Source organism: Nerophis lumbriciformis, linkage group LG03 (assembly GCF_033978685.3).
Source record: "Nerophis lumbriciformis linkage group LG03, RoL_Nlum_v2.1, whole genome shotgun sequence".
Classification (NCBI taxonomy): Eukaryota; Metazoa; Chordata; class Actinopteri; order Syngnathiformes; family Syngnathidae; genus Nerophis; species Nerophis lumbriciformis.
Window position 1 is genome coordinate 14,396,299 of NC_084550.2, and position 23,702 is coordinate 14,420,000.

The 23,702-nt window shown below is 40.1% G+C and overlaps 1 protein-coding gene across 1 annotated transcript in view; it reads right to left on the bottom strand.

The window, feature by feature from the left end:
• The window catches only part of LOC133579625 (leucine-rich repeat-containing protein 52-like), a 38,499-nt gene extending 19,937 nt beyond the window's left edge, over positions 1–18,562 (bottom strand). The window contains exon 1 of the mRNA XM_061934085.1: positions 17,667–18,562. Coding sequence (XP_061790069.1) covers positions 17,667–18,318 — 652 coding nt within the window. The 5' untranslated portion in view covers positions 18,319–18,562. The remainder of the gene's footprint in view (positions 1–17,666) is intronic.
• Between the last annotated feature and the right edge of the window lie 5,140 nt (positions 18,563–23,702).

Here is a 23,702-nt window from a genome sequence, read left to right on the forward strand (position 1 = left end):
CGCCCTTGATGTATTTTAAGGCCTCTGATGGATGTTATTTTGGACCAGCCACAGCTGCATACTTGGCGCTCTTGTCCTTCAGCTGATGTTGCTTGTTCTGTGCTGATTATCTGTTTCGTCGTCGTGTTCAATCCAGGGTCATTTGCCGGGTGTTCAGCCGATGAGTCTTCTTCCGCCCCCGCTCTCGCAGACTCTGGGGGTATTTTTCTCTTTGGGCGTGTCGTAGCAATGAGGGGTGGCCTTTGTCTACTTATTAAGCGACAGAGCCTGCCATCATGGATAGCTAGTCCATGACAGCCCCGTCGGGGTCTTTCCCTCCTGTCAGCTGTCTTTCCAAGCTGTCACAAGGTCTTTCCCTAGTTGTCAGCTGCCCTTTCACAGCAGTCACTGGATTTCTCCAGTTTATCAGTTGAGCTCGTAGGACTAGATAGTACAATCCCTCAGATTAATCAGCAGTTAGTGTTGAGTGGGGGGTGGGGAGTTAGGGGCAAAAGCTTCACTGGGGTCTTCAGGTGGGCACCCTCCTTCATTGGTGTTTCGTTGATAGGCCTACGACACCTCCGGAGGGCTCAACGGCGACATCTGGCGTCCCAGGTGGGCCCCCCTCTGCCTTTACCCCTAGATGTCATTTAGCAGCCCAGTTTGGGTCCTTTCTCTTGAACCATATCCATCTGCTACCTCGTTCAGCCGCATCCGACAGCGATTTGACAGCCCGCCGGAAGGCCTGACCTCTTAATCCCATTCCTTTGAGGAGCTTGGTTGTGGACGTAGCAACAAAGCCTCTGCACCCGACTTCAACTGGAAGCACTCGGGCACGCCAGCCGCGCTGCTCTGCCTCGGCTGCTATGTCCGCATACCTCAGTTGTTTGCGCTCATATGCCTCACCAACTGCTGCTTCCCATGGTACAGTTAGTTCAACAATGAGCACAATCTTCTGGGAGGTTGACCACAAGACCAGGTCCGGCCTGAAGCTGGTTGTAATGATTTCAGGCGGAAAGATGAGTTTGTGGTCCAAGTCAACCTGCATTTTCCAGTCCCGGGCAGAGTCCAGAAGGGTTGCCTCCACTCTTGCAGATGGTTTTGGTGGGAGTTGTCCTGCTCTTACAAACTGAGTGGTGATTGGGTGACTAGGGATTGGGGGAGGGAGGGCCTTGTTGTTATTTCTCCTTTCCTCCAGAGTGATTAAGTGCGGTCTAAAGCCCGGAAATTACGGTCCTTGCCAGTTGTATTAGCATTTGTGATGAACATTTCAGTCTATAAGCACTTTTAATACTGCTTTTCCTCACTAGGGTCACAAATAAGTTGGAGCTTCTGCCAGCTGACTTTGGTCAGGAGGTAGGGTACACCCTGGACGCGCCAACCACAAGACACATATAATTAATGGACAACTTAGATACTCCAGTTAACTGAACATGCATGTTTTTGGAATGTTGGAGTAAGCCTGGAAAAAAAAGTTAACTCCACACAGAGATGTCCAAAACCGGACCTCTAGACTATACGGCCGCCTCTGTAACCTCTCGACCACCTTGCACACCTGTGAACATTTTCTAACTTTAATTAGAGAACGTGGAGAACTCACTGCTCCAGACCAATAGACCACTGTACGGCCCCATTTCCGATCCCCTTCTTCAGTCCTAATATCATAATTCTGGGGACGAATCCTCTTTTCTTGTGAAAAGTGAGCTTGCGGCTGAGGAGCATAAATGTTCCTTTAACCTGTGTTGAATATTTGATGGTCGTGCCACTCTCCCAGGACGGAGTGACTGTGTGATGGGTGATGAGTCAAGAAGACGCCAACGAGGAATCGGCGAACAAAAAGCTTTATTTGTTTCAGCGAGCCTCAGACTGGAACTGCAGCTTCCAGGAGAAAGAGTATGGGCCTGATTACGCTTCTGATGTCCTCTCGCACCACTTTTACACGAAGACCCCCACTCTTCGTAACTCTAGCCTTGGAGCTGGCCAGTCTGGACAAAGCCCAATTTGTTGCTTGGCCAGTCAATCTATTTCCTCTGATTGGTTTCAGTCGGGTGACCTCCGACCCCTATCTTCTACTCCTACTTGTGAGGGCTTCCTACCAAATGTTGCTAATGTCTTTACACTTCCTTTTAAAATCAAACTACTGCTATCCTTTTAAATTCCCCAATGTCCTGGGGGAAAGCGCCACCACTCTCTGGAGAGCTGGTGATGGACATCTGCACCCGAAGCTATTATCTAATAAGATAATCCTCTAAAGCACTGGTGTCAAACGTACGGCCCGAGGGCCGGATCAGGCCCCCAAACAGGTTTTATCCGACCCGCGGGATGAGTTTGCTAAGTATAAAAATTAACCTGAAATTTTTGAATGAAAGAAACAGCTGTTCTAAATGTGTCCACTGGATGTCACAATAGCAATTCTTTGTATCTTTGTAGATTATACTACATATGTACAAAATAAACCACATGATCTTAGTACATCAGTCAAGGAAAATGATTAAACTACATAAATAACACACTGTAAAAAAATATGTTATCTTGATGGATTAAAAATTAACACCAATGAGTTGACTGATGAACAATATCATATAATTTATTCAGAAAATATAAATAACGACAAATAAAGGTCGAATTCTATTAACCACAACATGTAAGTGTAATAAAAACAACAACAACATTATGATTTCTACAATTGAGATAAAGACAATCGGAAGTTGTCTTTATTTCTAAGTTATCGTGCTGTGATTTTACCAGTCCGGCCCACTTAGGAGTAGATTTTTCTACACGTGGCCCCCGATCTAAAATGAGTTTGACACCCCTGCTCTAAAGGATTCTGTGACCAAATACAAATACATGCCAGTTTACAATCACATAAGAAAATGGTACACGGTATAATTCACCTCACCTGCAACCGACGGAGACAATTCCAAACCTTCTCTGATCCTGACAATGGATGCTTAGCACTAACTTCCCTTTCCCGTTCATGCCCAGTCTCCAAATATTTGTGCACGTGTCTGACAGCTCAGACGGAAACCCCTCTGGCTTCATATCATCACCCCCCTCCCGAAAGAACTGGCATCCAAACGTGAGGGCTTTCCCTTTCGCCTACCCCCATCCCTGCTCCGCTCTATTTCTAGACGCTCCCCTTATATAAGAGCTGCTAATCTAACCAAGAAGGACAACACAGAGGAGAATCTGTTGGTTCCTTCCTCAAGCTTTGTCTGTCTTGTCAGTGATGCGTCTTCTGAACCGAAGAGACAAGCCCGACATGTTGTGCAAACCAGGTGAGACCCAAATGAGACATAACGAGAGCTTGGTGACATAAAACGCAGGTGCCTCCAAAATGTGCCTCGCATCCAACGCCCCTCGAAGCGTTCAAAGTGTTCCCACGGTGTACTCTTTAAGACTGGTTCGGGAGACAAAATGGGAGGGAATGAGGTATCGTCTGGAGCAGACCTGGGCAAATTAAGTATTTCAATGGTTGGAATCTGCGTTTTTGCATGATATACTAGTTACTAGGTGGCATGATATACTAGTTACTAGGTGGCATGATATACTAGTTACTAGGAAGTGTGTCAGGGCGCCTGCAGGAGCAAAGGTCACCGCCTCTGGCAAGGGTGTCGAGGGCGGAGCACCATCAGCTAGGGGCGGGGCATGTGCGGGATGGCGAGACACAGCTGGCAGGTGATTAGATTTCACAGGTGGTACGTGTTAAGCTAATCATCTGTTGTCTTTACCAGTAAGCAGCCGGGTGCAGAGGGAGAGAGAGGATTGGGAGTGACGGCAACGTCATGACATGCCGAAAAGACTTTGGAAATTCTGTTTCAAACATTAAAACGTTGTTAACCCTGCACGCTTGGCTCTTGTGCCGTGTCTAGAGGGGAGCTGCTAGGAAGCGACTTCCAGAGGTGGGACCAAGTCATTGTTTTGCAAGTCACAAGTAAGTCTCAAGTCTTTGCCCTCAAGTCCGAGTCAAGTCCCGAGTCAAGACAGGCAAGCCCCGAGTCAAGTCCAAAGTCAAGACTGGAAAGTCTCAAGTCAAGTCCTAAGTCCTGCATTTTGAGTTTCGAGTCCTTTCAAGTCCTTTTAACCACAGACTAATATATTAACACAGATTGTGTATGCTTTTCAAACGCTGTATTTATTTATTAAAACAAGTGCATTTTAAATTGCAGGAAAGAAAATTGTGCTGATATTGCACTTTATAATAGCACTATTAACCAGTCATTTTAAACATTAACTCATTCCTTTACAGAACAAACACATTGAAAAATAAAGTGCAAATGTACTTATTTGTACAAAAGTGTTAACATTGAAAAAACATGACATATACGTGAACATAACAAAAAAGTTGTACTTTTTATATGTCAGGGCCCTATGCTGCATTGCATTTGCAAAAGACCAAATTAGCCAAGAGTCTGTCAGTCATTTGTGCACGATGGGGGCGTAGTATTTATTTTACCTTTATTTTACTATTTTTGTCTTTTTTTATGTGGCTAAAATACGCGGTGCTGCTGACCGCCGTCTAACGTTACGTGTGATATATTGACTAACGTAACCCTGCTTAAAAAAAATCACTGAACAAAAAGTATGAATAAGGTAGTGAACTGCAACAGATTCCCGTGTTTGCAATAACGTTATAACGTTAGCAGTGAGTTTACAGCCTCACTGATTTAACTACACAGCAAATAAAAGTCACGTTACTTAGCCAATAAACGTTATCTTACATTCAAAACTTACCGTTCTTTGTGCAACTTCAAATGCCGGACGAAGTTCGAAGTTGTTGCCTCTCCATCAGTAATTTTCGAACCGCATGTGTTGCATACTGCAAACCGTTTTGTGTTGACCACCTCGTAATTTTTATACCCAAACGAAATTATTTTAGGTATCATTTTTTGTTCACTGGCGTGTGGTTTGGACATGTCTTCTTTGTTGGTTGTCCTGCAATTTGATTGGATGAATGCTATGTGATGAAAACAAAGTAGATCTAATTTGATTGGCTGTTGTACTGAGCTCAGTCCAACAGCTGGTGTGCCCTAGAGCACACCAGCTGACACACGTAAAGCTGATAGACAAGTACACAATGAAAAATACGGAGCGCTCCCGAATAACTTTTTCATCTTTGGGTTTTGGGGAAAGTAGCAAGTCATGTCAAGTCATGTCAATTCAAAAGGCTCAAGTCCAAGTGAAGTCACAAGTCATTGATGTTAAAGTCTAAGTCGAGTTGCAAGTCTTTTTACATTTTGTCAAGTCGAGTCTAAAGTCATCAAATTCATGACTCGAGTCTGACTCGAGTCCAAGTCATGTGACTCGAGTCCACACCTCTGGCGACTTCCACACTAGGGTTGTACATTATACCGGTATTAGTATAGTACCGTGATACTAATGAATCATTTTCGGTACTATACCGCCTCTGAAAAATACTGCTTATATAATGTTTATAAACTCAGAAAATATGTCCCTGGACACATGAATGTGACCAATGAATGATCCTGTAACTATTTGGTATCGGATTGATACCCAAATTTGTGGTATCATCCAAAACTAATGTGAGGTATCCAAACAACAGAAGAATAAGTGATTATTACATTTTGGGACCCGTTAACTCCCTTCTTGGCACCCAGCATCAAGGGTTGGAATTGGGGGTTAAATCACCAAAATGATTCCCGAGCACGGCTACCGCTGCTGCTCACTGCTCCCCTCACCACCCAGGGGGTGAAACAAGGGGATGGGTCCAATGCAGAGGGTAATTTCACCACACTTAGCGTGTGTGTGACTATCAGTGTTACTTTAACTTTAACAGAAGTATAGATAGAACATGTTAAAAGAGAAAGTAAGCAGATATTAACAGTAATTGAACAAGTACTGCATTTTTCGGAGTATAAGTCGCACCTGCCGAAAATGCATAATAAAGAAGGAAAAACACATACATACGTCGCATTTTTTGGGGAAATGTATTTGATAAAACCCAACACCAAGAATAGACATTTGAAAGGCAATTCAAAATAAATAAAGAATAGTGAACTACAGGCTGAATAAGTGTACGTTATATGAGGCATAAATAACCAACTGAGAACGTGCCTGGTATGTTAACATAACATATTATGGTAAGAGTCATTCAAATAACTACAACATATAGAACATGCTATACGTTTACCAAAAAATCTGTCACTCCTAATCGCTAAATCCCATGAAATCTTATACGTCTAGTCTCTTATGTGAATGAGCTAAATAGTATTATTTGATATTTTACGGTAATGTGTTAATAATTTCACACATAATCGCTCCTGAGTATAAGTCGCACCCCCGGCCAAACTATGAAAAAAACTGCGACTTATAGTCCGAAAAAGCTTATTTTCTACCACTTGTCCTTAATAATTTTGGCAAAATAATAGAATGGAAAATGACATAATATGTTACTGCATACATCAGCAACCAAATTAGGAGTCTTTGTTTGCTTATTTACTACTAAAAGACAAGTTGTCTAGTATGTTCACTATTTTATTTAAGGACAAACTTGCAATAATAAACATTTGTTTAAAGTACCCTAAGATTTTGTGTCAAAATAAAGCCAATAATGCAATTTTTTGTTGTCCCCTTTATTTAGAAAATTATCGAAAAGTACCGGAAATTATCGAAATAATTTTGGTACCGGTACCAAAATATTGGTATCGGGGCAACACTACTAGTTACTATGGTAATCTAAGTCACAGAAGCTCAGACCAGGCACCAAGCAGTGTGAGTGGGGAGCGTTTCCATAGGGTGTTTCCAGAGCGGCCAGCCTGAAATGCGGGTGTCAGGGACAGACGCGGAAGGAGATTTTTACAACAAAGTTCTAAAGCTTTGTGATGTATCAGATATATCAGATGGTAGGTGGGTTTTGTTTTTTTTACCCTTTGGGTTCTTATTTCGCTGTGTTTGTTACGCTTTTGTTGCGTTTCGCTTGATTGTAAAATATGCCGATCGAGAGGTAGAGTTACTTTCATATGTTGTCAATATTCAGTGTTTTATCTTTCATAGTTAATAGTGTAAATAACACATTCTTTATTTACACGTACATTCTAGGTGTCTCATTTAGCATACTTGCCAACCTTGAGACCTCCGATTTCGGGAGGTGGGGGGTGGGGGCGTGGTCGGGGGTGGGGCAGGGCGTGGTTGGGGGCGTGGTTAAGAGGGGAGGAGTATATTGACAACTAGAATTCACCAAGTCAAGAATTTCATATATATATATATATATATATATATATATATATATATATATATATATATATATATATATATATATATATATATATCCTGAAAATATGCAAACAAAACTGTGTTTAGATAATTGATACTTCAAACTTGCATAAATAAATATTAAGGAATATAACATAACTTGGTTTCTGAGAGCTTCAAAATATAATGAATAAAATGCTAAAGTTGTTGATAAACAAGCAATTATTTTAATAATTAAATATGGTCATTTTAAATTAATTATTATGATAATTTAAAATGAATTATTTCAAATATGTTTATTTTAATGTATAATTCTATGGCTGGATGTAATAAGGAGTCAGAAAAAATACAAATAAAAATACAATAAATGTTGATGTTTTTAGCAAAATATAGTAACATTTTATTTAGTTTAAAAAAAAAAAATTAATAAATATATTTATTTTTAGGTAAGATAAACATAATAATACAATTTATCTCTAGGCTTGATGATTTATTTCTTGTCACCCTGTTGTCCTCCCGTCGTGAAAAAAGGCAGTCCTCACTCAGGTCCGCATGGAGCTGGAGGGGGCGTGGCTTCCAGCTCCGGCTGAAAATCGGGAGATTTTCGGGGAGAATATTTGTCCCGGGAGGTTTTCGGGAGAGGCACTGAATTTCGGGAGTCTCCCGGAAAATTCGGGAGGGTTTGCAAGTATGCATTTAGTAAAAACAATTTAAAATTCCATTCTGTTTTTTAAGGTTTTTAGCATTCAATCAGACATTATTGTGAGGTTTTGTATAAGTGTTCCTAAAAAAAGACACATTTATTTTTCTAATTTTGGGCTCTTAGTCAAAATAATTGCCCAGGCCTGGTCTGGAGTTTCTAGACTGAGAGATGATCAAACAGAAGTGTCCTCCTCCTCCCTCACTGGCAGCTGTCACTGCAAGGGACTCCGCTTCAAATTAAGTTAGACAAAAGGCAGCGAGCTGCACGGAACTAGGCCAGCTCTTTCAGGACTCCTTTCGGACTGCAGGGTTTGTGCTTGAGTGGGCGTCCATGTGCATGGGAAACAGAAGCAGGGGATGCCTGTTTAGTAAGCATGTAACGGTGGTGTTAGAATTATGACTGCCTGCTTTGATGAGTCACCCTATAAATAGCAGCTGGGCTTTTACATAAGGCCCTTTTCCAACGCGGGAACTTTTACAGTAACTTTCCCACGTACCCCGGGTAAATAAAGTTGCCCCTGTGTTTCAACCAAAAACTATCCAGATGGATTTAGTTCTTCGGGAACTTTTTTTTTTTTAGTTCCTGCCATCGAGCTGGGGAATTCGGAGGTCTCAAGGTTGGCAAGTATGGGTGTCAAACTCATTTTAGATGGGGGTCCACGTGGAGAAAAATTTACTCCCAAGTGGGCCGGACTGGTAAAATCACGGCACTTAATAATAAAGACAACTTCAGATTGTTTTCTTTGTTTAAAAATAGAACAAGTGTAATAGTGTGATGTTGTTGCGCTATATCAGGGGTCACCAACGCGGTGCCCACGGGCACCAGGTAGCCCGTAAGGACCAGATGAGTAGCCCGCTGGCCAGTTCTAAAAATAGCTCAAATAGCAGCACTTACCAGTGAGCTGCCTCTATTTTTTAAATTGTATGTATTTACTAGCAAGCTGGTCTCGCTTTGCTCGACATTTTTAATTCTAAGAGAGACAAAACTCAAATAGAATTTGAAAATCCAAGAAAATATTTTAAAGACTTGGTCTTCACTAACTGACAAAGAAACAGATAACAGATTTGGTGTCCAGTTCAAAGTGTGACATGATTTATTTAAAAATTTGAGAGTTGACTTTTGTATTTTACATGAGTTTTAATTTGTACAAACATGGTGCAAAGTAATTCATGATTTGTTCAAACATGTTAGTGGCTAGCTAGTTAAAATGGGATATTGTGATTTCACAAGACTGTCTTAGAAGCATACTTGCCAACCTTGAGACCTTCCGATTTCGGGAGGTGGGGGGCGTGGCCGGGGGTGGGGCGTGGTTAAGAGGGGAGGAGTATATTGACAGCTAGAATTCACCAAGTCAAGTATTTCATACATATATATATATATATATATATATATATATATATATATATATATATATATATATATATATATATATATATATATATATATAAAATATATATATATATATATATATATATAAATAAAATAAAGACTTGACTTTCAGTGAATTCTAGCTATATATATATATATATATATATATATATAAAAATATATATATATATATATATATATATATATACACACATCCTGAAAATATGCAAACAAAACTGTGTTTAGATAATTGATACTTCAAACTTGCATAAATAAATCTTAAGGAATATAACATAACTTGGCTTCCGAGAGCTTCTAAATGTAATTAATAAAATGCTAAAGTTGTTGATAAACAAGCAATTATTTTAATAATTAAATATAGTCATTTTAAATGAATTATTATAATAATTTAAAATTTATTATTTCAAATATGTTTATTTTAATGTATAATTCTATGGCTGGATGTAATAAGGAGTCAGAAAAAATACAAATAAAAATACAATTAATTTTGATGTTTTTAGCAAAATATAGTAAACATTTATTTATTTTTTTAAATTAATAAATATATTTATTTTTAGGTAAGATAAACATAATAATACAATTCATCCCTAGTCTGGATGATTTAGTTCTTGTCACCCTGTTGTCCTCCCTTCTTGAAAAAAGGCTGTCCTCACTCAGGTCCGCAAGGATCTGGAGGGGGCGTGGCTTCCAGCTCCGGCTGAAAATCGGGAGATTTTCGGGAGAATATTTGTCCCGGGAGGTTTTCGGGTGAGGCGCTGAATTTCGGGAGTCTCCCGGAACATTCGGGAGGGTTGGCAAGTATGCTTAGAAGTGATCATTTGAAAATGTTCAATTTGAAAAATGTGCACTTAGAGAAAATATAAAAATAAAGTGTTGCATGTTGATATTTATCTGTTTCTATATATATTTATTGTGAGAAATCATTAAGATGATCAGTGTTTCCACAAAGAAAAATATCATTAATTAGTAATAATAACATAGAGTTGAAGGTAAATTGAGCAAATTGGCAATTTCTGGCAATTTATTTAAGTGTGTATCAAACTGGTAGCCCCTGCGATGAGCTGGCGACTTGTCCAGGGTGTACCCCGCCTTCCGCCCGATTGTAGCCGAGATAGGCTCCAGTGCCCCCCGCGACTCCAAAGGGAATAAGCGGTAGAAAATGGATGGATGGAAACTGGTAGCCCTTCGCATTAATCAGTACCCAAGAAGTAGCTCTTGGTTTCAAAAAGGTTGGTGACCCCTGCCCTATATTATGAACTAGACAGGGTGTTATATTTTATTTTGAAGTATCGCTTTTAATTTGAAGAACCGGATGCCCGGTGCGGGAAGTGTCTTTGCTGTTTTTTCCGATTGTTTTACTTCCTCTTCCTTCGGACTTTTGAATGAGAAGGTACTAGTTCTTCACTGCTCCGTGTTTCTTCATATTGTAAATATTCTTCCTAAACATTTCTAGATACTTTAAAAGTCAACCCAATAATGTTGTGGGTACAAGTGATGTGTTGTTTTGAGTAATTTGTATGCACAATTTTGTTTATTTAGAAGTAGAGCGTCGACTGTGTGAATTGTTTGCTAGTATTTATGCATGGTATTTACATCACACAGGAGCAGATATCACTCCGCCAGAAAGTTGAGACCTGTGTATGTGTGTTTCGTGTTTCCAACACAGGTATGTGGATTTGTGCATTATTATTATTTTGTGAGAAAATGTTTTTGTTCATATAATTTAATTTATTATTATTATTATATGAATGAATGTTTGTTACTTCCTCTTCCTTCGGACTTTTGAATGAGAAGGAGCCGATATCACTCCGCCAGAAAGTTGAGACCTGTGTATGTGTGTTTCGTGTTTCCAACACAGGTTGCCAATAAATACTGAACAGACGGCATGGTGAAGTGTCTTTTATTTTAAAAAAAACTACACAACGCTGAATAAGACTCACTACACAAGCACATTCTGAAATTGCACAAAGCCTAATGTTGTTGGGGTTTTTTTTTACACTTACATGTTGCGGTTAATAGTATTCTACCTTTATTTGTCGTTATTTATATTTTCTGAATAAATTATGTGATAATGTTCATCAGTCAACTCATTGGTGTTAATTTTCAATCTATCAAGATAAAAAATTGTTTTAATAAAAATCAAATTACAGTGTGTTATTTCTGTAGTTTGATAATTTTCCTTGACTGATGTGGTTTATTTTGTACATCATCTACAAAGATACAAAGAATTGCTATTGCGACATCCAGTGGACACATTTAGAACAGCTGTTTCTTTCATTCAAAAATTTCAGGTACATTTTTATACTTAGCAAACTCATCCCACGGACCGGATAAAACCTTTTCGGGGGTCTGATGCGGCCCTTGGGCCGTACGTTTTATACCCCTGGGTTAAACACAGTTGGGGGCGTTCCTAAAATTTATTTTTGACATCAAATATTAACTATTTACTTTATTGCATGTTGTAAAAGTAGTCCACTCCATTTGTGTAGTTTTAGCCTCAACCCGAGTGAACAGAATACTAAAGCTAACGCAAAAGCAGATGTGTTGGTGTTGTCGGCGTGAGATAAACACTGATATTTATCATTTATTTATTATTTAATAACTTTTTTTAGTTTTTGCATTTTCCCCATTCAAAATGACTTGGCCATTTTTCAAGCTTCCACAATTCCCACATTATTCAACCCATTCAAACCATTCCACCTTCAACACATTCAACTCATCCTGTACATTCAAACTACCATTTTTCCACATTCAACACATTTCCAGGGATTCCCGTTTTTTGGTAACCTATTTCCACCCTTAAGTTCGACTACACCTTTCACATTTTTCAACCCATTTCCACCATCAAAAAACCAATTTGCTCAAGGAACTAGAAAAATTCCCTGTTTTCCCCAAATTCCAGGAATTTCTCAATTAAAAACAGTTACTAATTCAACATTTCTCGACCGATTTAAACAATTCCAACACCAACCAATTCAGCTCATTCAGGAAGTTCCTGCTTCTAATCATTTTCAAAAAAATCCCGCTTTTCCCAAAATTCTTACATTTCGAGGAAGTTCCCATTGAAATGAATGGGACCTTTTTCCAAGTTACACAATTCCCACATTATTCAACCCATTCAAACCATTCCACCTTCAACACATTCAATTCATCCTGGACATTCAAACTACCATTTTTCCACATTCAACAAATTTCCAGGGATTGCCGTTTTTTGATAACCTATTTCCACCCTTAAGTTCGACTACTCCTTTCACATTTTTCAACCCATTTCAACCGTTCCACCGTCAAAACACTCCTCATATTCAGGACAAAAACCAAGTTGGTAAAGGAACTAGAAAAATTCCCCGTTTTCCCGGAATTCCAGGAATTTCTCAATTAAAAACTGTTACTAATTCAACATTTCTTGACCGATTCAAACAATTCCAACCCCAACCAATTCAGCTCATTCAGGACGTTCCTGCTCCTAATCATTTTCAAAAGAATCCCGCTTTTCCCAAAATTCTCATATTTCCAGGAAGTTCCCATTGAAATGAATGGGACCTTTTTCCAAGTTGCACAATTCCCACATTTTTCAACCTATTCAAACCATTCCAACATCAACACATTCCACTCATCCTGGACATTCAAACTAACACTTTCCCAAGTTCCAAACCAAATTCCAGTTACATTTTTTTTTTACATGGTATCAGCTACTAAACCACTTCAGCCTGATTTGTCTAAACTACCCTGAACTGTGAAATGTGTTGGAAACACAAACCACACACTTCTAAAGGAACCTAAAATTCCTGAACTTTTGGTGGAAAAGGGCCTATAGTCACACATCCCGACCAACATTTCCAGTAGTTCAAAATACAAATTGACAGCCCAGTCAAAAAAAACCAAAAAAAAACTAAAAGAACCAAAATCTGATGTTGGAGATGAATCCTAATTAATAACACCTAGCCCGAATCAGGTGAACGAAACATAGAAAATTCAGGAATGTAATCCTGAGTTTTTGCATTTTAGCCGGCAGATGAACACAGATGGGATAGCTTCCTACCTGTTCTCCTCCTTTTATCCTTACGCTTATAATTGTCCTCATGCTCCACTTCCATCAGCTGCATCTCTTGGCAGATGTCTTTACGCAACCTTTCCAACAATGATACATCTTAATAACGTGATATCGTGTCTATCTGCACTCAAGCATGCCATGATAACATTTAACACTCAGGGCCTGATTTACTAAGATCCAAACACCAGATGCTGAACAGCATGTGGAATCTATAAAATAGTGTGTACTAGGGTTGTACGGTATACCGGTACTGGTATAATATTGTGGTACTAAAAACCCATTACACAGGTGCACAAAACATGCATCACATTCAAATTCAATTTAAAAGTCGTTTCAAGTAAATACCAAAAATGTCAAATTGTTTATCCTAATATTCTGCTAAGGGCCCCAATTTAGCCTAGTCATTTCACCATCATATGCACAGACACCGATCACGTGGGTGCTTCGGGCCCGAGCACCCACGTGGGATTGATGGCAACTTTCAATCTTTAAAGTACTTTTTGAAAAATCAATCTTGTTGTAAATACTTTTTTTTGGCATGTTTGGTCCGTTTTACATAATGAAAAAGCCACAATTCATATAGTCTATAATCAACAAAGCCTAACCAAGACATCATTATGCCCAAAAATGATCTAATGACATAATTGTCTTTACTTTATTCATACTGAACACGAGTGAATGAAGTGCATACTTACTCAACAGCCATACATGTCACACTAAGGTTGGCAGTATGAACAACGGCAACACTGTCATAAACATGTGCCATATAGTGAAACCACACTAAACAACGACGTCAAACACATTTTGGAAGAATATTTGCACCGCAACACAACATAAACACTACAGAACACATTTCCAGAATTCCCTGCAGCACCAACTCTTCCGGGACGCTACAATACAAACAAACGCCATTGGTGGATCTACACCTAACATCCACTGTAATGATACCAGGTACAATAGTGTATCTAGTCGATGCTACTATGATTACATCGATATTTTTTAACATCACAAAATCTTCTTTCATTTAGAAAAAAACTATATTATGTGTATAAACTCAGAAAATATGTCCCTGGACACATGAGGGCTTTGAATATGACCAATGTATGATCCTGTAACGACTTGGTATCGGATTGATACCCAAATTTGGGGTATCATCCAAAACTAATGTAAAGTATCAAACAACAGAAGAATAAGTGATTGTACAATTTAACAGAAGTGTAGATAGAACACAATGAAACAGAAAATAAGCAGATATTAACAGTAAATGAACAAGTAGATTAATAATTCATTTTCTACCACTTGTCCTTAATAATTTTGACAAAATAATAGAATGATAAATGACACAATATGTTACTGCAGACTAAATTTGGAGCCTGTGTTTGTTTACTAACTAATAAAAGACAAGTTGTCTTGTATGTTCACTATTTTATTTAAGGACAAACTTGCAATAAGAAACATATGTTAAATGTACCCAAAGACTTTGTGTTAAAATAAAGCCAATAATGCCATTTTTTGTGGTCCCCTTTACCATCGGGCAGGCGCTACAGGTTCATCAGAGCCAGAACAAACAGGCTCAGAGACAGCTTCTTTCCCAAAGCTGTCACCATCTTGAACTCTAACTTATAATGATAATTCACCCCTATACAATATCCAACCCTAATACCCTACTGTGCAATGTTACCCTTCGAGTGCAATACGTTCGAAACTGATTGTCATTTATTACTCCGGTACTCTTGTCTTGTTCTGTTTCTGTATATTGTACAGTATTTTGTATTTCTACAGTGTTTTGTATATTGTACAGAATTGCTTATTATTTTTATTGGATAGTAGTCTGTTTATTTAAAAAAAAAATATTTATTTATTTATTTATTTATTTTCTTTCTTTATTACCTCTTGTGTAATTTATTTTTACCCCATATTTGTTAAGTTGGAGTCCTAAATCTCGTTATATGCAGCGATGGACGGGACCGACTTTGAGGGCTCATAAAATCCAAACCAGAGCAGTAATTAAAACTCTTTCATCAACTTTTAATCAGAAGGGTTCAATCTCTCTCCTGTGCTAATTTGAAGCCGATACAACAAACGCGCTCAGAGGAGATAATGTTTGAAAAAAGGTGACTGTTTTTACTCAACTTTTGTTTTGAAGGGGGAATTGCAAACTTCCTGTTGATTTTTGCTGGGGGTTGTTAGTGTATGAAATCTAGGTCTAAGTGAGACCTACATAGAGGTTTTTGTTTCATGTCTCTACTACATTCCTACTGGGAGTTAGAGGCAGTTTTGTCTGTGTTTTCTATCTAGGGGGCGCTAGAGCGCAATTTTGAGTTTTGGGGTTTGGTTTTTTGATTAGATCGCAATTTTTTGCCAGTCCTGATGTGTGTGTCCAATTTGGTGAGTTTTGAAGCATGTTAAGGGGGTCAAATTACAGCTCAAAGAGGCGGTGGTATAATAATAAAACGCTAGAAATTCAATAGGGTCCTCTGTCCCAAAGGGACTCGGTCCCTAATAAGTCCATTCTATTCTATTCTATTTTATTTAGAAGAGTACCGAAAAGTAGGGATGTCCGATAATGGCTTTTTGCTGATATCCGATATTCCGATATTGTCCAACTCTTTAATTACCGATACCGATATCAACCGATATATACAGTCGTGGAATTAACACATTATTATGCCTAATTTGGACAACCAAGTATGGTGAAGACAAGGTACTTTTGAAAAAAAAATAAATAAGAGAAATAAATTAAAAACATTTTCTTGAATAAAAAAGAAAGTAAAACAATATAAAAACAGTTACATAGAAACTAGTAATTAATGAAAATTTGTAAAATTAACTGTTAAAGGTTAGTACTATTAGTGGACCAGCAGCACGCACAATCATGTGTGCTTACGGACTGCATCCCTTGCAGACTGTATTGATCTATATTGATATGTAATGTAGGAACCAGAATATTAATAACAGAAAGAAACAACCCTTTTGTGTGAATGAGTGTAAAAGGGGGAGGGAGGTTTTTTTGGGGGTTGGTGCACTAATTAGGGACCGCAATGTCCCTTTGGGACAGGGGACCCTTTGTATTTTGTGCGTTTTATTATTATTATTATTCCGCCGCCTCTTTGAGCTGTAATTTGACCCTCTTAACATGTTTCAAAACTCACCATATTTGACACACACATCAGGACTGGCAAAAATTGCCATCTAACAAAAAACCAAACCCCAAAACTCAAAATTGCGCTCTAGCGCCCCCTAGGAAAAAACAGACAAAACTGCTTGTAACTTCTGGTAGGAATGTCGTAGAGACATGAAACTAAAACCTCTATGTAGGTCTGACTTAGACCTAGATTTCATACATTGACATCCTTCACAATCAACAGGAAGTTGGCAATTCCCCCTTCAAAACAAAAGTTTTGTAAAAACAGTCACTTTTGCCTCTTTGAGCTGTAATTTGACCCCCTTAGCATGCTTCAAAACTCACCAAACTGGACACACACATCAGGACTGGCAAAAATTGTGATCTAATAAAAAAACCCAACCCCAAAACTCAAAATTGCGCTCTAGCACCTCCTAGGAAGAAAACACAGACACAACTGCTCCTAGGAAGAAAACTTGGACAAAACTGCCTGTAACTTCCAGTAGGAATGTCTTAGAGACATGAAACAGAAAAACCTCTATGTATGTCTCACTTAGATCTACATTTCATAAATTGACAACCCCCATTGACAGGAAGTTTGCAATTCCCCCTTCAAAACAAAAGTTTTGTAAAAATCGGGCACCTTTTTTCAAACATTATCTCCTCTGAGCGCGTTTGTCGTGTCGGCTTCAAACTAGCACAGGAGAGAGATTGAACCCTTCTGATTAAAAGTTGACCAAAGAGTTTTAATTACTGCTCCGGTTTGGATTTTATGTGCCGTCAAAGTCGGTCCCGTCCATCGCTGCTTGCAGCTTTAATTGTAAGTGTATCTTGTGTTTTTTATGTTGATTTAATAAAAAAAACAAAAAAAACAAACAAAAAAAACAAAGACTATACCAATAATAAAAAAAACGATACCGATAATCCCCGATATCACATTTTAACGCATTTTTTTATTCTACCGAAAAGTATTGAAATAATTTTGGTACCGGTACCGGTACAACACTAAATTCAAGTTTGATTCAAAAGTCCATCCATCCATCCATTTTCTACTGCTTGTCCCTTTCGGTGCAGCTGAGATTGAAAAGTCGTTTCAAGTAAATACCAAAAGTGTCACATTTTTTGTCCAAATATTCTGCTTCGGGCACCAATTTAGCCTGGGGTCAGTCAAAAGGTAAAAAAAAAACAACAATAAAAAACAAGTGTACCTTGGAACTTGAAGCCCTCCAAGTGCACCCACAGGCAGAGCTCCTCCATGACGCACTCGCAGCTCCAAGGGTTCCCGCTGAGTCCCAGGGAGCGCAGAGCCGGCAACGCAACGAGCGACGTGACGTTCAGTTCTGTCAAATTGTTCCTGCTCACGTCCAGAACCTGCAGGGCGAGATTTTCCGCGAAGGCGTCCGGGTGGATGTCGGACAGCTGCGGGTTGTCCGTCATCCTCAGCATGATCAAACTCGCCAGGGGGCCGAATGTCCTGTCCTGGATCCGGGTCAGGGTATTGAAGGACAGGTCGAGATAGGCCAGCTTCCGTAGATTCCCGAACGTGGACTGGGAGACCTCGGTCAGGGAGTTGTTGCTGCAGTCCAGGTAGACCAGGTCCGAGAGGTAGTTGAGGGCTAAGGGCGGGAGCTCCGCGATGAGGTTGTCGGAGATGATGAGCTGCCGGGTGGCCAGCGGCAGGTCCGCCGGGAAGCCGCTCAGGTGCTGCCCGGCGCACTGAACCACCAGCTGGTCGTCGCACACGCACCTGTCCGGGCAGCCCGACGACAGCAGCGGGGACGCGAGCACCCCCGCGGAGACCAGGAGGAGCACGACGGCGAGCCGCAGCGGGTGCGCGCTCTGCTGCGGGGCAAGACGCATGACACCGTCCGCGGGGCTTCATGCAGCCCGCTTGGAGAGATCCACGCACGCTCACATTCTATCACCTACCTCGGGATAGGAGGGTTACTTCCACCGGGTCAAATGTTTTCAGCTCATCCCGTCAGGACTGTTATTGCTGGGTCTGATCCACGTACGGGTTGCGCGCGTGCGCGCTCACAACAGTGTGCACGGCCGGTTGCGATCGTGCACGCCGGCGAGAGGGCAGTGGAAGCCCGAATATTAAGTGTCATGCGTGGATTTTGTGTGCGTTCGCATGACCTAGATCGGGGGTCGGCAACCCGCGGCTCTAGACCCGCATGCAGCTCTTTAGCGCCGGCCTAGTGGCTCTCTAGAGCTTTTTCAAAAATGTATGAAAAATGGAAAAAGATGAGGGGAAACATTTTTTTTTGTTTTAGTACGGTTTCTGTAGGAGGACAAACATGACACAAACCTCCCTAATTGTTTATAAAGCACACTGTTTATATTAAACAATAGAGATGTCCGATAATATCGGCTTGCCGATAAATGCGTTAAAATGTAATATCGGAAATTATTTTTTATTATAGGTATCGTTTTTTTTTTTTTTTTTTTTTTTTAGTTTTTTTTTAATTAAATCAACATAAAAAACAGGAGATACACTTACAATTAGTGCTCCAACCCAAAAAAACTCCCTCCCCCATGTACACTCATTCACACTCATTCACACAAAAGGGTTGTTTCTTTCTGTTATTAATATTCTGGTTCCTACATTATATATCAATATATATCAATACAGTCTGCAAGGGATACAGTCCGTAAGCACACATGATTGTGCGTGCTGCTGGTCCAATAATAGTACTAACCTTTAACAGTTAATTTTACTCATTTTCATTAACTACAAGTTTCTATGTGACTGTTTTCATATTTTTTTACTTTCTTTTTTTTTTCAAAAAATGTTTTTAATTTATTTATCTTGTTTTATTAATTTTTCCGTTGTGTCCTTGGGCAAGACACTTCACCCCTTGCTCCTGATGGCTGCTGGTTAGCGCCTTGCATGGCAGCTCCCGCCATCAGTGTGTGAATGTGTGTGTGAATGGGTAAATGTGGAAAAACTGTCAAAGCGCTTTGAGTACTTTGAAGGTAGAAAAGCGCTATACAAGTATAACCCATTTATCATTTATTTAAAAGTACCTTATCTTCACCATACCTGGTTGTCCAAATTAGGCATAATAATGTGTTAATTCCACAACTGATCGGTTGATATCGGTATCGGTTGATATCGGTATCAGTAATTAAAGAGTTGGACAATATCGGAATATCGGATATCGGCAAAAAGCCATTATCGGACATCCCTATTAAACATGCTTCACTGATTCGAGTATTGGCGAGCGCCGTTTTGTCCTACTAATTTTGGCGGTCCTTGAACTCACCGTAGCTTGTTTACAACTTTCTCTAAGCTTCTAGGACGTGTTTTATGCCACTTCTTTTTCTGTCTCATTTTGTCCACCAAACTTTTAACGTTGTGCATGAATGCACAAAGGTGAGTTTTGTTGATGTTATTGACTTGTGTGGAGTGCTAATCAGACATATTTGGTCACTGCATGACTGCAAGCTAATTGATGCTAACATGCTATTTAGGCTAGCGATATGTACATATTGCATCATTATGCCTCATTTGTAGGTATATTTGAGGTCATGTAGTTTCCTTTAAGTCCTCTTAATTACATTTATATCTCATGACACACTATCTGTATGTAATATGGCTTTTACTTTTTTGCGGCTCCAGACAAACTTGTTTTTGTATTTTTGGTCCAATATGGCTCTTTCAACATTTTGGGTTGCTGACACCTGACCTAGATCGAAGGTCTGCAACCCGCGGCTCTAGAGCCACAAAAATATGTGAAAAATGGAAAAAGATGAGGGAAAAAATTTTTTTTTTTTGTTTTAATATGGTTTCTATAGGATAGGGGTGTCAAACGTACGGCGAACAGGTTTTGTCCTACAGTTGGGTTCAAGGACCGCCAAAATTAGTAGGACAAAACGCCACTCGCCAAATAGTCTCTTATCCAGGGCTTACTTGCCAACCCTCCCGATTTTCCCGGGAGACTCCCGAATTTCAGTGCCCCTCCCGAAAATCTCCCGGGGCAACTATTCTCCCGAATTTCTCCCGATTTCCACCCGGACAACAATATGCCTTAAAGGAACTGCCTTTATTGTCCTCTACAACCTGCCGTCACGTTCGCTTTTCCTCCATACAAACAGCGTGCCGACCCAGTCACATTATATATGCGGCTTTTACACACACTAAGTGAACGCAAGGCATACTTGATCAACAGCCATACAGGTCACACTAAGGGTGGCCGTATAAACAACTATAACACTGTTACAATTATGCGCCACACTGTGAACCCACACCAAACAAGAATGACAAACACATTTCGGGAGAACATCCGCACTGTAACACAACATAAACACAACAGAACAAATACCCAGAATCCCTTGCAGCACTAATAACTCTTCCGGGACGCTACAATATACACCCCTGCTACTACCAAACCCCGCCCCCCCAACCCCGCACACATCAATCCCCCCCCTGAACCCCCGAATTCGGAGGTCTCAAGGTTGGCAAGTATGATCCAGGGGTGTCAAACGTACGGCCCGAGGGCCGGATCAGGCCCACGAACAGGTTTTATCCGGTCCTCGAGATGAGTTTGCTAAGTATAAAAATGAGCCGAAATTCTTTAATGAAGGAAACTGCTGTTCTAAATGTGTCCACTAGATGTCGCAATAGCAATTCTTTGTATCTTTGTAGATGATGCTTAGGGCTGGGTATCGGTACTCGATACCTTTCAGTTTCGGTACTCGATACCTTTCAGTTTCAGAAACAACCCGATACCAAGTAGTATCGAAACTGCGTCTGTCAAACGATACCTGCAATCGGTACTTGTTGTACCCAGATCAAGAAAAATGTACTGTTTCTATGGTTTTGCTCGCAGCCAATCATTGCAAGTGTTCTTCGATTCAATGCGCCATGTGATTGGTCCACCACCGCAACAACAATAGTTTGTAATAATAATAATATATTTTATTTGTAAAAAGCACTTTACATTGAGTAAACAACCTCAAAGTGCTACAGTGTATTAAAAAAAATAAAAATATAATAATAAAAAAAAACAAAAAAAAACTCGAACAGCCAAATAGCTAGAACTAGTATGCATATATCTAAATAAAGGCTTTTTTAAAAAAAAGAAGAGTTTTTAAGCCTTTTTTAAAAGCATCCACAGTCTGTGGTGCACTCGGGTGGTCAGGGAGAGCGTTCCTCAGACTGGGAGCGGCGAAGCAGAAATCCCGGTCTCCCATTGTTCGTAGCTTTGTCCTCGGAGGTTGGAGGAGGTTAGCCTGACCGGAGCGGATGTGTCGAGTGGAGGATATGGGGGTGAGTAGTTCTTTGAGGTAGAGGGGGGCATTTCCATGGAGGCACTGGTGGGTTAGTAGGCAGACTTTGTATTCAATCCTGAGTGGAACAGGAAGCCAGTGAAGGGATTTGAGAATTGGTGTGATATGGTCATATTTCCGCACTCTCATCAGGATCCTAGCAGCACTATTCTGTATGTAATGTATGGCGGTAAAGCGGGTTGAAGCAGTGTATAATTGGCTGGTTATCATTCCGAGATGCCGGCAGCAAAACGATTCAAGATATAGTTGTACTAAGTTAAAGTTAAAGTTAAAGTACCAATGATTACCACACACACACTAGGTGTGGTGAAATGTGTCCTCTGCATTTGACCCATCCCCTTGTTCACCCCCTGGGAGGTGAGGGGAGCAGTGGGCAGCAGCAGTGGCTGCGCCCAGGAATAATTTTTGGTGATTTAACCCCCAATTCCAACCCTTGATGCTGAGTGCCAAGCAGGGAGGTAATGGGTCCCATTGTATAGTCTTTGGTATGACTCGGCCGGGGTTTGAACTCACAACCTACCGATCTCAGGGCGGACACTCTAACCACTAGACCACTGACTACAGTGCGGCAAGATTATTTTGGGGAAAACGGGAAATACTAGCAATAAGATTAAACCCCTCATCAAGCACGGAGCAAACTTAAGGGTGGAGAACTGTACTGTGTTTAAACAGCCGGCTTCTACAACACCACTTGGGAGTATATTTTTCTCCATGTGGCCCCCCCCATCTAAAATGAGTTTGACACCCCTGCTATAGGGGGACAAACATGACACAAACCTCCCTAATTGTTATAAATCACACTGTTTATATTAAACATGCTTCACTGATGAAAGCAGGGGTGTCAAACTCATTTTAGATGGGGGGCCACATGGAGAAAAAATCTACTCCCAAGTGGGCCGGACTGGTAAAATCACGGCACGATAACTTAAAAATAAAGACAACTTCAGATTGTTTTCTTTGTTTAAAAAGAGAACAAGCACCTTCTGAAAATGTACAAATCATAATGATTTTGTAGGGGCGGTATAGCTCGGTTGGTAGAGTGGCCGTGCCAGCAACTTGAGGGTTGCAGGTTCGATCCCCGCTTCCGCCATCCTAGTCACTGCCGTTGTGTCCTTGGGCAAGACACTTTACCCACCTGCTCCCAGTGCCACCCACACTGGTTTAAATGTAACTTAGATATTGGGGTTCACTATGTAAAGCGCTTTGAGACACTAGAGAAAAAGCGCTATATAAATATAATTCACTTCACTTCACTTTTGTATGACACTTACATGTTGCAGTTAATAATATTCTATCTTTATTTGTTGTTATTTATATTTTCTGAATAAATCATATCAGTCAACTCATTTGTGTTAGTTTTCAATCTATCAAGATAAAAAAAAATATATAAAATCAAATTACAGGATGTTATTTATGTAGTTTGCTCATGTTCCTCGACTGGTGCACTAACGTGTTTTTTTTTTTTTTTTTTACATATGTAGCGTCATCTACAAAGATATAAAGAATTGCTATTGCGACATCTAGTGGACACAATTAGAACAGCAGTTTATTTCATTCAAAAATTTCGGCTCATTTCTTTACTGAGCAAACTCATCCGACGGGCCGGATAAAACCTGTTTGCGGGCCTGATCCAGCCCCCGGGCCTTACGTTTGACACCCCTGGATTCGAGACTATTTGGCGAGCGCCGTTTTGTCCTACTAATTTTGGCGGTCCTTGAACTCACCGTAGTTTGTTTACATGTACAACTTTCTCCGACTTTCTAAGACGTGTTTTATGCCACCCCTTCTTTGTTGAATTTTGTCCACCGAATTTTTAATGTTGTGCGTGAACGCACAAAGGTGAGCTTTGTTGATGTTATTGACTTGTGTGGAGTGCTAATCATGCATATTTGGTCACTGCATGACTGCAAGCTAATCAATGCTAACATGCTATTTAGGCTTGCTGTGTA